This window comes from Balaenoptera ricei, chromosome 3 (genome assembly GCF_028023285.1).
Source record: "Balaenoptera ricei isolate mBalRic1 chromosome 3, mBalRic1.hap2, whole genome shotgun sequence".
In the NCBI taxonomy this organism is placed as follows: Eukaryota; Metazoa; Chordata; class Mammalia; order Artiodactyla; family Balaenopteridae; genus Balaenoptera; species Balaenoptera ricei.
In genome coordinates, this window is record NC_082641.1 from 120,692,303 (window position 1) to 120,706,999 (window position 14,697).

General features: G+C 35.2%; 1 protein-coding gene across 9 annotated transcripts in view; it reads right to left on the reverse strand.

Annotated features, from left to right (window-relative positions):
• NR3C1 (nuclear receptor subfamily 3 group C member 1) overlaps positions 1–14,697 on the reverse strand; it is a 471,067-nt gene that overhangs the window by 21,106 nt on the left and 435,264 nt on the right. For 8 of the 9 annotated variants that reach the window (XM_059917382.1, XM_059917377.1, XM_059917380.1 and 5 more), the window contains 2 exons: positions 12,341–12,507; positions 6,467–6,583 (listed from right to left, as the gene is read on the reverse strand). In XM_059917382.1, coding sequence (XP_059773365.1) covers positions 6,467–6,583; positions 12,341–12,507 — 284 coding nt within the window. The remainder of the gene's footprint in view (positions 1–6,466; positions 6,584–12,340; positions 12,508–14,697) is intronic. The other variant, XM_059917384.1, reaches the window with a different exon arrangement.

Consider the following 14,697-nt stretch of genomic DNA (forward strand, 5'->3'; position numbering starts at 1 on the left):
TTAGCAATTATGATAAGAAGAGAAAAACACATTTTTGCCTGAAAGCAAAGGATCAAGAGGAACCCGTTCATTCATTAATTTCCTCTACAGATAAGCCATTCTTCATTATAGTTATACTTTATATAAAATTAAGTGTCTTACAACACTATGTTAAAACAATATAAACAAATCACTCACCTAGATTCTTCCATAAAGTAATTTCTGTCTCAGTTTCACCCCAAAGTAAAAATTTTCATTAGTTATACAAGGCAAATTACTTTTATTATCAATTGAAAGAAAGAATCTCAGTTTGTAATCCCAGACTAGTAACTGTGGCTTACGGTTAATCTAATTATGGGTATATGTAATGAAGAGAGTGATACTGTTTATACGCTTGCAAAAAGTCCACTTCTTATCAAGACAGTAAGATGACATAGGAGATCACACACTAAAAAGAGTATTAGTTCTAACAGCAGAAAAATCCACTTTTTACCTTTATATGATGGATACTATATGGGACTTAAAAACCTTTGTGGAGATGAAGAGAAAAACTTTAAATTTCTTTACATAAATTACCAGTGGGTAATTTCCCTTTTATAAGAGATTTATATTCATGACTCTATAAGCCTGAAGTATCCATTTTCATGTAATAGATAAAGTAACTAAAACCATCTTTTATTTTTGACTTAGTTTGGAACAGTACAGTCAAATTACAGCATGGATTCTATAGATTTTTTAGTCTTCATACTCTTGAATTTACTTGTTCTAGTGACAAATAAAAATATTAGGCAAGAAAAGAATTTTAGTATTCCTAAAGAGAAAGTACTCAGAACTCCAAGGAAGGGTAAGGAATGTAATTTGTATGAAAGAAGAAATGTACCTATCTCAGTTGTCAGGTATGCGAACCATTTTGCTAAGGGAAAAGTAAATGCTAATCACATTTAAAAATAATTATTAGATCCTCTGTCCCTAAAATGCCAAAGTACCTAGTTTGTGGAGGACAGATGTGGTGGCGAGAACTATGTATCTCAACGTACAGTGTTAGAAAGGGAAAAAACCCTGTTGTTTACATTGAATAGAATGGTCCCATTTCTTATTGTGCTCTGTGCTGAGACATTTAAGAATTTTTAGTTAACATTTCAAAACAGAGAAACAGGATCGCGATAGATCTGTTCTAATTTATTTTACCATGCTCTATTGAAGATACAGTATGCTGTAGTAGTAGAGAGAGCATAAATATGAAACCAGCATGTTTGACTATAACCCTGACTCTGCCACTGAGTAGTTGGGTATCTGTGCAAGTTACTCCCTGGGCCTTAGTTTCCTCTTCTGTAAAATAAGGATAATATTAGTACCTACCTCACAGGGTCCGTTGATAATTAAGTCAGTTAAAATATATAAAATGCGTAAAATAGTTCTTGGCATATGTTAAGTGCTATATATAAGAATGATCACTGCTGCAACTGGTAGTAAAATACAGTTGTAGAATATTTTGAATTCACGTAGTCCAAGTCTACAGAGAAGTGATGAAGTTTTAAAAAAGGAAGAGCTCCTACACGTAAGGAAACCCTTTAAACAACCGAAGGTATCTCACTGACACCCAGATCTCCAAATCGTGGAATGTACTTTGTTGACAAAGTAAACAAGAACATGCATATCCCCAATCAATACACTGAAACAGTACTGTAAAAACTTCAATTAACCATAACTTTAAATTTGTCTAGAATATGTGTTCCTACACTCCACATTAGAACAAAGAAGAAAGGACAATGACAAACTGGAGGATTTTAAAGTCTTCTCACCATAAAACTAGAAGAGAACATAAGAAAACATTGGTATGATTTATATCAGAATGTTTTGCCTAAGTCTGTCTCCCAAGGCAATAGAAATGAAAACCAAAATAAACAAATGAGACCTAATCAAACTTACAAGCTTTTGCACAGCAAAGGAAACCATACAAAAAAAAAATGAAAAGACAATCTACAGACTGGGAGAAAATATTTGTAAATGATGTGACTGACAAGGGATTAATTTCCAAAATATACAAACAGCTCATACAACTCGACAACAAAGAAACAAACAACCCATTCGAAAAATAGGCAGAAGACCTAGATAGACAGACAGTTCTCCAAAGAAATACAGATGGCCAATGGGCACATGAAAAGATGCTCAACACTGCTAATTATTAGAGAAATGCAAATTAAAACTACAATGAGGCACCACCTCATGCCAGTCAGAATGGCCATCATTAAGAAGTCTACAAATAACAAGTGCTGGAGAGGGTGTGGAGAAAAGGGAACCCTCCTGCACTGTTGGTGGGAATGTAAGTTGGTATAACTACTGTGGAAAACAGTATGGAGGTTCCTCAGAAAATGAAAAATAGAGTTACCATATGATCCAGCAATCCCACTCCTGGGCATATATCCAGACAAAACTGTAATTCAAAAAGAGGGATGCATCCCTATGTTCATAGCAGCACTGTTCACAATAGCCAAGACACGTTAACAACCTAAGTCTCCATCGACAGATGAATGGATAAAGAAGATGTGGTACATGTACACAGTGGAGTACTACTCAGACATAAAAAAACCCAAAAATAATGCCATTTGATGCAACTAGGGATTAGCATACTAAGTAAAATAAGTCAGAAAGAGAAAGACAAATACCATATGATATCACTTATATGTGGAATCTGAAATAGGACACAAATGAAGCTATCTACAAAACAGAAACAGACTCACGGACACAGAGAATAGACTGGTGGCTGCCAAGGGAGAGTGTGGTGGGAGAGGGCTGGATTGGGAGTTTGGGATTAGCAGATGTGAACTGGTACATAAAGAATGGATAAATAACAAGGCCCTAATGTATAGCACAGGGAACTATATTCAGTATCCTGTGATAAAGTATGACGGAAAAGAATATGAAAAGAATGCATATATATGTATAACTGAGTCACTCTGCTGTACAGCAGTAATTACCACAACATTGTAATTCAACTATACTTCAATAAAAAATAAATTAAAAACGTAAAAAAATAAAGATCAAAGGAAAAAAATGAAAAAAATCATCTTCTATACTCAATATATAATCAGTTTAATTTCTTACTGCTTATCTATAGTCCTAAGAGAGAACTGATGCTTCTGAATAAAGCTCAGAAAGGCCTGTTGAGCCCAACTGTGTTGTGCTATGTACTATTTTCACATAACTGGGGCAAGGAGTCGTTAATTGAATTAGTTAAGCAATCACTATTTTTAATCACAATTTAGTTAATAAGATTTTACTCTAAAGTTCCTGACGCCTTGGAGCATACAGGAGATTAGCAGTCAATATATGATCTCTACAGAAGTGTTCATGAGTCTGTGATAGCTCCATTTCATTCTTAAGAAAAGTAAAGAAATCTTATTTAGCTTAAAAATATTAGTTATGAAATCTGATACCATAAGCCTCCTTGCCTATAAGTTCCACTTGACCCTTATGACAAAAATAAAACTATAATTACCTTAAAATGAAAAAACATTTAGGATCACCGTTAAAAACCTTACTGTACTCTAATGCCAGGCACTTTAAGCAGTGAAGAAGGCTGCCTTAAAATAAATCTTGAGAATCACTTGGTATGGAGCAACAGTATCAAAATACAGCACTTGCAGTACTAAATTACATTTATGGAGAGCACTGGGCTCTGAGAGAGTTGACTGCTTCTGCAGAATTACTCTGGCGCTATCGTGAAACTGCCTGGCTTAGGGGAAACACTCCGATGAACAAGAGAACATTTTTAAAGATTGTTTAAAAAAAAAACAAAGAAGAACAATGTAGTTCAGCCATGTGTTTCATGCTTAAGTACTAAGTATTACTGCCCACCAAAGACTTCTGAGACACACACATACCTACTCCAAATAAGTTTTATATATACTGGAATAATTAAAAACAAAAGTGAGGCTTTCACACTAAAACCACATATACACAAAAACTCTATTAGATTTTTTAAAGCCTTTCTTTAAATTTTTCTACAAGTAGAGTTACATTATCAACTGCATGATATGTGCTACCTAATATATTATTAAATAACAAACTAGAACTGTGTAGTGTAAGTGGACATAAGGTTAATCTTGGTTCTACTTGAAGGTGGTTTCAATATGAGGGTCCAAAATAACCTCTTTGAGTAGAAGAATGTATATCAAAGACTAGCATGTAGTAGCTCTTGACAAAGGCTAGTTTCCCCACTATTCTGATATTTTATATGACAACTTATAGAAGCATGCACTGTGGTGGTTTTTTATTTCAGTGTTTTGAGAAATTGCAGCTTAGTTTAAATTGTACGTTTAAATTTTATTCATTCAAAAAAGTTGACTTTTCAACGGAAGACTTTTCAACGGATTAGAAATGGCAGTGATGGTATATTTGATAATACAGAGAAAATGAGATGTCACTCGCTGCCTTGGTCTTCTGGTGAGGTAAAGGCAAAGGGCACTACAGTTGTTACTAAATTGTAAGAAGGAGGAGAAATGGGACAAACTTACTAACCTGGTCCATCAGAATCATTATTTTATAGGTGATATATCTTATTTCTTTTGAATAAAAAAATTCCCTTATACTTGGGATAGGGAAGGAATTGCTCAAAAGAGCATTATATGCTTAAAGCTCCAAAGATCAAAGTTAAGCTTGATGTGTATTTGGGAAAGCATCTAAAATGTTACTGGGTAAGCAACCACACTATATTAGTGATATGACAGAATTTTATTTGAGCTTGTCCTTTGAGTAAACTTATTTCTAAATATAAAATAGCTGAGATGAAAACATGGGGATTAAAGGAAAGTAGTAAAACTGGGGCTGGAGAAAAAAATATATAAACCAAGCACTAAAACCTGACATGCGTTAGTATATATTTATTTAAATGGTGAGAGAACAGAAAAATGAAACTTAAAATATGCACAGAAATGTGATATGTAAGAAAGTTAGGAATAACTGGTTTTTTTTGTAACAAGAAGAAATTATCCTTGTGGCACTGAAAGTGAACTTCTACATGAATGTGTAATCAATCTCTGTAGCTTTTGTAACACCTACAAGAAGATGGGCATTTATCATTTTCTTTTTTCTTTTTTTTTTTAACATTTTTGGGGTTTTGTTTTTTTGGCCGCAGCATGCGGGATCTTAGTTCCCCAACCAGGGATTGAACCCATGCCCCCTGCATTGGAAGCGCAGAGAACCGCTGGATCGCCAGGAAAGTCCCAGCTTATCATTTTCTTTAAAGCAATGTTTAACATGTTGATACTCTGTAATAAAGTGATTGGTGTGTCATGAAGGTCTGTAAACATGGTGAAGAAAAGACTAATTTAATATGTCTTTTTTGCTATCGAAGTAATATGAAGAACTGAGAAGATAATGTTGTGTGTCTGGTTTGGTTTGGGGAATCAGACTATAGTCACACCCATAAATCTATTTTATATTTAAAAACATATACACACAGTGTGTCCTAGATAGCACCAACAGTCTCTCTTCTGTCAAAAGAACCACATGGTTTCCATTCTCCCTCTAATATCACCATATTAGACAAGATTAGTCTTTCCAAAATACAAGTCTGATCATATCTCTGCCCTTATTTTCCACCTAACTCCTAGATTTAAAATTCAATGTTGCTTCTTCTAGGAAGCTTTCCCTGCCTTTTAGGACAGAATTAGGTGACCTTCCTTTTGCTCCTGTAGCTCTCTATTTCTTTTGTAGTGTGCTGTACCATTTTGTGATTGACTCTGCAACCTAACTAGACAGTAAAGTACTTGAATAGAGGCACTATTTTACTGATGTTGAATGCAGACACTGTTTTATTCGTTTTATGTCTAGTGCTTGCCTTGGTGAGTACTTGCTGAATCAAAGTGCACAGGGGTTATTAGATCACCACTACCACCTTCATGGAACTTGCAGTTTCAACTAAGGCAAAATTCCAAACTTTTTTCCAGAGGAAAGATTTTAAATGATGAGATCAATTTTAATTATACAGCTTGTTATATAAACCAGGATATGAAACTTATAACTAGTTTCAGATTTCTTCTTTGCTTGAAAAACAAAACAAACAAAACCCATCCAATGCCTCCTTGAGGAGTTTTTCCCCCCCTGTAGATTTGTAACAAAAGATTTATATATACACATATGTGCCAAGTAAAAGGTAAATAACAGAATAATGGACATGCAACTATATCTGGTATAAAAACATTTCTAACCCTAGCAAATAGTTTTGAGCTTGAAAAAAGATCAAAGTAATGTTTCTTCAAGTCTTATAAGTTTCATTATTACATAATTTTCTTTCTTAGCATATAGTCTGGCTACACTGAATTCAGTGTGTACAGTAAAAGTTGGTGAATAAACAAGCAGAATATGAAATACTCATTAAAAAATCCTGCTTTTAATTATTACATCTGCTTATGTATATTTTAAAAAGTAAAACAATAAATTTTTATATGATGCAGAGACAGTTCATTTTAGATATTTACATTACCTTCCAGGTTCATTCCTGCTTGAAGACATTTTCTATAGCGGCATGCTGGGCAGTTTTTTCTTCGAATTTTATCAATGATGCAATCATTTCTTCCAGCACAAAGATAATTGTGCTGTCCTATATGGAAAATAAAGGCACTGTTAAAATTTCACAGGCCTTAAAGGGTATTTTTATGGAGAGGCTCTTTGCTGCTGTTGTTGTTTTGGGTGGAACATAGCCAAGGACCAAAGGCACTGATTAAGGAACATATAGTGTACTTTCTTACATTCATTACAAAGTTGAGAGGTCAACTTAAAATAAAAAGCCTTTCGTATTCTGTTTGACATAGTTCATTAAAAAAAACTTTACTGCAGTATACACATAGAAAAGCTCACAAATCCTAAGTGTACCACCTAACCTAATAAATTTTCATAAGCCAAACACTTCCATGTAATCAGCTCTCATATCAAGAAGCAGAACGGTTCCCCCACAAACCCTCTTCTTGCCCCCTTCCAGTCACTACCTACCAGGGGTAACCTCTTTCTTGATAAGCTGTTCTTTAAATTGTGCTTTAAACAGTTTCTTCTTCTAACAATTATAGAAGATCTCTGTATTTTATTTATTTATTCTATTTATAGAAGATCTCACTATTTTATTATGACTTCTACCTTAATGCTAAGGAGGACTAGAGAAAGAGGAAACTGGTTTAAAAATACTGTGAGAGTCCCAAAGGGAAAATGACTTTAATTCAGCATTGTACCACCGTATGCAAATAAAGCGTGCTCCCCTTCCAAATTTTTAAATAAAGTGATAGGTAAACACTTAAATTATGTTAAGGTCGCCAGCAATTAGTTAGGTGTATCACAGACTTGGCAAACTAAGCTACTGTATATAGGACTTAGGGAGATTTGTTCATTATTTCACATGCTTTTTGACTCCAAATACTGAAGATCATTACTGTCCAAAATCTTCTGCCACCCAGTATTAAATGTGCTAAGAGGTAGAAATGCAGTTTTCACCTGTCAAAAATTTTCAAGGAAAATTTAAAAGGGAAAGACAGAAAGTCTTCCTACCCTCTCCCTCCCCTCAATTGTACCCTCTTTTGTTGAAGAAAACTATCTGAAGATTTGCTAGCCTGGCAAAAACTGAAAGAATCCTCCTACACAAGGCCAGCATATCTAAATAGATACACTAGATAATTAAGAGTCTGTGTCTTTACACTAGAGGGGATGGTCTTCAGAAGACTACAGGACATTTGTCTTCTCAAAAATAAATCATATTCAAAGAAAAGAGAAAACATCATAATCATCAGTTCATTAGGTTGAATATACCTAGTCTGATTTCTGGGAAAAGATACTTTATGCATAGAATAATCTACTTGACTTGGATGAAAAAAAACTATATTCATTTCTTCCTAACATGTTAAATCACAGTGCTAACTGTTAAGCATTAGTTTGGGGTAGATGGTTAACTGTATCAGGTTCAATTCTTTGTGAGAAATAGGCCACAGAATTGACTAACGGTCTACAATTCAGCTTTGTTCCAGAGTTGTTCTCCAATGCCAAATGTCTGTACGAGCTGTTTCAATTCCTTTCTGTATTGTGTAAGTTTGCTAGCTTCTTTACTTGGACATGAAATGGAAGCACTAATGCAATAATTCTATCCTCTATACAGTTTAAGTAGGAACAACAGATGCCATCATAATTGAAGCAGTTATAATACAAAGAAGTTCTACCCCATAAGAATATCCCTGAATCATTGTCCTGTAGTTGATTGAAAAAATTACTCATTGCTAAACACAGAAAAAGTTTCAGTGCGTTATTTATATCTAACCAAAAGATGAGAATGTGCATGTTATGCTAATAATGATTTCTTTATCCCAGGCATGTCTTGAGCACGATTAAGAATCTGAGCTACACGATCAGGGGGCATTGTACCTTCATAAGTTCAAATCAGCTCTATCTGGTTATTAGTATGAAGTTGGACAAGCCTTTGGGTGTCTTATCTATAAAAAGAGGAGTTTCGAATAGTGGTCACTATTTACAAGGCATGGACATGTACCACTAATAGTCACTCCCTGTCAGTCATTTTTATAAGACAATAAGCCATCTTAGTTTGGAATTCCTGTGTCTTCTACCACTTGGTAAATTCCCTTTCTAACTAAAAAGAGAGAGTAGATGTCAGGAGAAGAGCCTTGGGGCCAGCTGGAATTTCTCAACATTGTTTTGTTTGCATTGTATTTATTTTTATGGTAAAAATCTATTTTTGGCAATTGATTCTATTTCTGGTAGGTGTGGTAGCCAGCCTCCAAGATGGCCCCCAGTGGTCTCTGTTTCCTGGTATTCACACTCTTAGATAGTCCCTTCCCAAACTATACCAGCACTGGTCTGTGTGACCAATAAAATATGGCACAAGTGACAAGTATGTCACATCTGAGATTAAGTTATAAAGATATTACGTTCCCATATTCATCACAGCCTCTCTTGTGGATCATTTGTTCCAGGGGAGGCCAGCTGCTATGTTGAGAGCGGCACTAGAGGAGGCCCACATAATGAGGAACTGAAGCTTCCTGTGAAAAGCAAAGTTAATGGGCTGGGAAGTGGATCCTCTAGCCCCGCTCAAGCCTTCAGATGACTGCAGCTTCCACCAACAGTCGGAATGTAACTTCATGAGAGTCCCAGGACTACCCAGCTAATGAGCTGCTCCCAAATTCGTGACTCTCAGAAGCTGCGTGATATAATAAAAAACATCTGTTGTTTTAAGCTACTAATTTTGGGGGTAATTTGTTACACATCAATAGATAACTAATACAGTAGGGATAGTAAAGTTGTTTTAAAATAAAGTTATAAAAAAGACTAATCCAAGAAAAATATTAGGTAGTAAATAGAACAGTGATGCTTGGACATGATCAAGATAATGAAAGTGGTATAGGAAATGGGCAGCACAGCAAAGGGCATGTCCTAGGGTTTTCTGTAGTTTGTATACCCTATTGGAAGTATCCAAGTTTCAAATGTGAGCTGTGACTGTCAGCTTGAGCATCTTTCTTTACTGCTCTCAGAAACAGTGTGGTATAGTGCAAAGTGCACTTGGCAAAGGGCCAGGAAGCCCTTGGTCTGATCTGCAGCTCTACTGCCTAGCTGTGTGATCTCAGTAATGTTTATTAACCTTTCTGAACCCCCCGTTTCTCCATCTGTAAAGTTGGAAAATTAGCACCTACCTACCTTGCTGTGCTTCTGCAAGGGTTAAAGGCAGCTGTGTAGAAGGTTCTTAAAATAGTGCCTAGCACATTGTAAGCACTCAATAAACACTAGCTATTAAATAATTCCCTTGTTATTGCTTTCATCTCAGTATTTAACTAGATTACAAACTGCCAGGAGATGTGATTTTTATCCTTTCAGGAAGTCAGTATAGCACTGAGATTGAGCCTGTTTGGAGACAGCTATGTTTGAATCCTAGCTCTGTCAAACTGTGTGAGCTTCAGTTTCCTAGTCTATCAAATATGGACCATAATAGCATCTAAGATCTCACGGAGCTGTTAATTAAGTGGTATGACATATAAAACATAGTGCTTGGTACATCGTAAATTAAGGGTAGCTGATATCCATCTCCATTATGACCCACCAACAAAGATTATATGCAATTTGTGCAAAGGGAACATAAGAAAAAGGGACTCAGCGAAAAAAAAGATCATTCAGCTAGTATACATCTAAAGAAATGGAGCTACCCAAATTCTTCTCTGTATGCAAAAAAGCAACTCCCAGAATAATGAATAAAAAAATTCAAAATATCAATCCTCGATCTGGGTTGTATGGATAATAAATAAGTAAAACTTTTGCAAATTTCCTAAAAATATTTAAATGTTTGGGTATCTACAATACTTTGCCAGTTTGGTGGGCAACCTATAATTTCTAGCAGGTGTTAAAAATGGAATGAATGTAGTGTAATGAAAATCATACAAGCTTCATCTTTGTAACTGTTCAAGAAAGTGCTCCAAAATATGTATCTGGACTTAAAAACAGATTTCCATCATGTCTAGAAGGGAAAAGTAGAACTGCCATGAGTTAGGTTAGCAAATGATTACAGAATTTTAGAGCTGGAAGTGACCCTGGAGAAAATTTAAGTCCAAATAAAGGATTTACTTAACACAGTTCACATTTTAACCTTTTCTTATTAATCATGTAATCTAGCCATCGTATTTAACTGAAATACTTATATGATATACATTTTGAAATAGTATAGCTAATATTCAATGAAATTTTACCTTAAAACAAATACAAGAATTTAATTCTAAAGCAGAAATTAAGCCCAGAGGGCATATGGCCTGCAGTGATGTCTTATTTGTAGTATGTTTAGCTTTTTTTTTCTTTTTTAAATTGCATTTGGATGCTTTTAGGTAGGGCATGCTTGCACTCTCTAACATAAATAACTGCCCTTCTTTGCCCAGTTGTATTATATTTGGCCAGAATGACCCACACTCAGTCCCTGTAGGCATTGGAATTGGAATTTGTAGCCCTGTTTTAAGGAATGATTTTAGTTAAAATGAGGACAAATGAAAAAAAAATTTTTTTTAATTCCTGTATTTCTCTTAAGGCTCCATTGTCTCATTCTGAATTTCACTTTCAGAATTAAAGTTTGTCAATATTATTTTGATATACAGGAATACTGTAATACTGTTACCACTGCATTTACATATACCATGGAAAGAACTAATCAGTGAAGAAAGTGCTGAATAAAGTAAAGTGAGGACAAGAAGAACCTTCCGTCTGTGGTGAATAACATCTACTTTGTTAGAGACATTGCATTAGTTAGGGGTGGGCTTTACTTAATGACTCTACTCAGTAGTTGGATGATACCAAACTGGTTAAAGCCTGCATCCCTGTGCTCTCTGCGGGATAACACGAGTAATTTTATAGTTTGTTAATATACTAAAAGCAATCCAAACAAAAGAAAATGACTCATCTAACTCTTAAGGACATGCAAACTCAACTGAAGCCAGATAATAATAATAATCTTTCTCGTACTGTGAATGAATATGTTAATTTTTAAAAAATATAACTATCTAATCAGAGCTTTAGGTAATCCATTCAGGCCACACTGCCTTCCAAATGCTTTACAAATAACTAAATTACAAAACAGTTTTTTCTAAGACGATTCACTGGTAATATTAAAAAATTTTAGTGTGACTTCCAATAATTTGCTTATGGAATGAATTTTTCCTTCTTTAAGGAGCTGATGTGCAGGCTGAACCTGTAACAAGGGTAAAATTTATATGAATATAATATTTGTCAAGTGAAATCACCTTCTCTAAAACACCTTCTTTCCTGACCTCCTCAGGCAGTTTGTCACTTGCTCCTCTGTATTATAATCTCTGTACCTTGTAACTGTTAACTCATCTTTCACTTCCAAGTACACTGTGACCTCCCAGAGAGCAGGGATCAGGTCTTACACCACATTTATATCACAAAGCACAGCCCTGGCTTATTGGAAAACAAAACAAAACACTTTCCCCCCTCACAGTTCTCATTATCACTCATTTTTGCCAGACTGGAATAGTTGGTGGCTTTAAAACCAGCTAATTCATGGGAATTGAAGCCCATAATACTAACACAATGAGCACTAATTACTGCTGAAACCTAACACCATCATTTCACATGATAGCACTTTCTTAGTTATCTTCTGTTCTCTGACCATACTCCCTTCAGTTTATAGTTTTCTATTTTATTCTAGTTTGTTTTTTAAAGTATCTCTTCCCCACTAGAGCACTTAGGAGCTACCCTCCTCTCCCTGCTTTTACTGACTTCTAGCCTTAATGGGCTTTGCATATAATAGAAATTTCAGAATCCACTCTGAGAAATAGGAACCAAATAGAGGAATAAAACTCTTCAAAACACACACTACCTTCCACTGCTCTTTTGAAGAATACTTTACAGCTTCCACAAGTTAAGACCCCATAATGACATCCCGAAGCTTCATCAGAGCACACTAGGCAGAGTTTGGGAGGTGGTCCCGTTGCTGCTGAGGAGCTGGATGGAGGAGAGCTTACATCTGGTCTCATTCCAGGGCTAAAAAAGGAAGAAAGCAGTGTTACAATTTAATTGTCATGACTGTCAAAGAAGTATCAAAATACAGTTCTCTTGCCTTCTCACTCCACAGTGAGCATGTTCACACTGAACTCTGGCTTCGAGTACTAGCAAGCATTAAAATATCCTACCTAGATATAGTCAAATAATGTTTTATTCTTCTTCTATACACAATTAAGAGCGAAGTAATTTCTTTTTAAGTATTCCTTGGGAGTTCCCTGGTGGTCTGGTGGTTAGGATTTGGTACTTTCACTGCCATAGTCCAGGTTCAATCCTTGGTCGGGGAACTGAAATCCCAGAAGCCATGTGGCGTGGCAAAAAAAAAAAAGAAAAGTATCCCTTTAAAAGAATGGACTTAGATATTATAATTTTTAGTTGCTTGGGAGTTGTTTATAATCACCTTTACTAAAGTATCATTTACATACAGTAACATTAACCATTTATAAGTGTACAATTGATGAGTTTTGTTAAATGGATAATTGTGTAACTACCACCATGATCAAGAGATATAGTATATATCCATCAACCGCCAAAGATTCCTTAGGACATCATTTTTTTTCCTCCAATTTTACAATATTGTACAGGCATAGGACAATTCTTTAATTGCTTAGGACATCATTTTTTTTTCTCTAATTTTAAGATATTGTACAGGGATCTTTCTAATTTCATTCAAGTCTCATTACAATTCTACCCATTCCTCTACTTGAGTTAAAATTTCTTACAATACACACATAATTTATTCTATTGTGCTTCACTTTATTGCACTTAACAGATGCTGCAAAATTGTCAGATGGTTAGTATTTTTTAGCAAGAAAGTATTTTATTTTTTTTTTGAATTTTTGAATTTTATTTTATTTATTTTTTATACAGCAGGTTCTTATTAGTTATCTATTTTAGCCATATTAGTGTATACATGTCAATCCCAATCTCCCAGTTCATCACACTACCCCCACCACCACTCTCCCCGCTTGGTGCCCATAGGTTTGTTCTCTACATCTGTGTCTCTATTTCAGCCCTGCAAACCGGTTCATCTGTACCATTTTTCTAGGTTCCACATATATGCATTAATATACGATATTTTTTTCTTTCTGACTTACTTCACTCTGTATGACAGTCCCTAGATCCATCCACATCTCTACAAATGACCCAATTTCGTTCCTTTTTATGGCTGAGTAATATTCCATTGTATATATGTACCACATCTTCTCTATTCATTCGTCTGTCGATGGGCATTTAGGTTGCTCCCGTGACCCAGCTATTGTAAATGGTGCTGCAGCGAACACTGGGGTGCGTGTGTCTTCCTGAATTATGGTTTTCTCTGGGTATACGCCCAACAAAGTATTTTAAAATTAAGGTATGTACATTGTTTTTCAGACACACTGCACACACACTTCACAGACTATAGTATAGTGTAAACATAACTTTTATATGCACTGGAAAGTGACTTGCTTTACTGCAACATTTTCTTTCTTGCTGTGGTCTGGAACCAAACCAGCAGTATCTCTGAGGTATGACTGTATTAAAGTTTGGTCCAGCATCTCTCATTCCCAACGTCATCCTAGCTGAAATATCAGTTTTTTATGACTTAGAAGAGAATGATGCAGAAACATTACCTCCTATAACTTTCTAGTCTGGCTTGCAGCAAGTAAGACTTTTTTCCAGCACTGGGCTTTCAACAGTAAGAACTATGCTGCCCTCCCCACTCTGTGTACATATGTCCTGGAGAAAAAGATGGAAAATGGGAATCTGCTTCTCCTGCTAGGTCTTGTTTTCATTTTGTAGATTTCTCACCACAAAAGATAAATATTCTTTTTCTAATTTGTTGTTTTGAGAATTTTCAGACACTCAAAAGTTGAAAGTATTGTGCAATGGATATATAGCCTTCACTTATACTCACCAATTCTCAACATTTTGCCACATTTGCTTATAAAGATATATCTTTATAAACCAATGAAACAGTGATCCCTTTAATGCTAGAGGAAAAATTAACTATAAAACCTTCATTATAGATGATACAGTGGTTTCCAGTGTTGTATATTTCTAAGGAATGTTCATCTTACATGCTAACTTTAGAACCAAAACTGTATTGTATAACTCAAAAGAGTTCCTAACCTTTCTAACCTTGTGTAACTAAAAAGAGTCCCTGAAAATAGTTTCTAGAGACTGCTAATT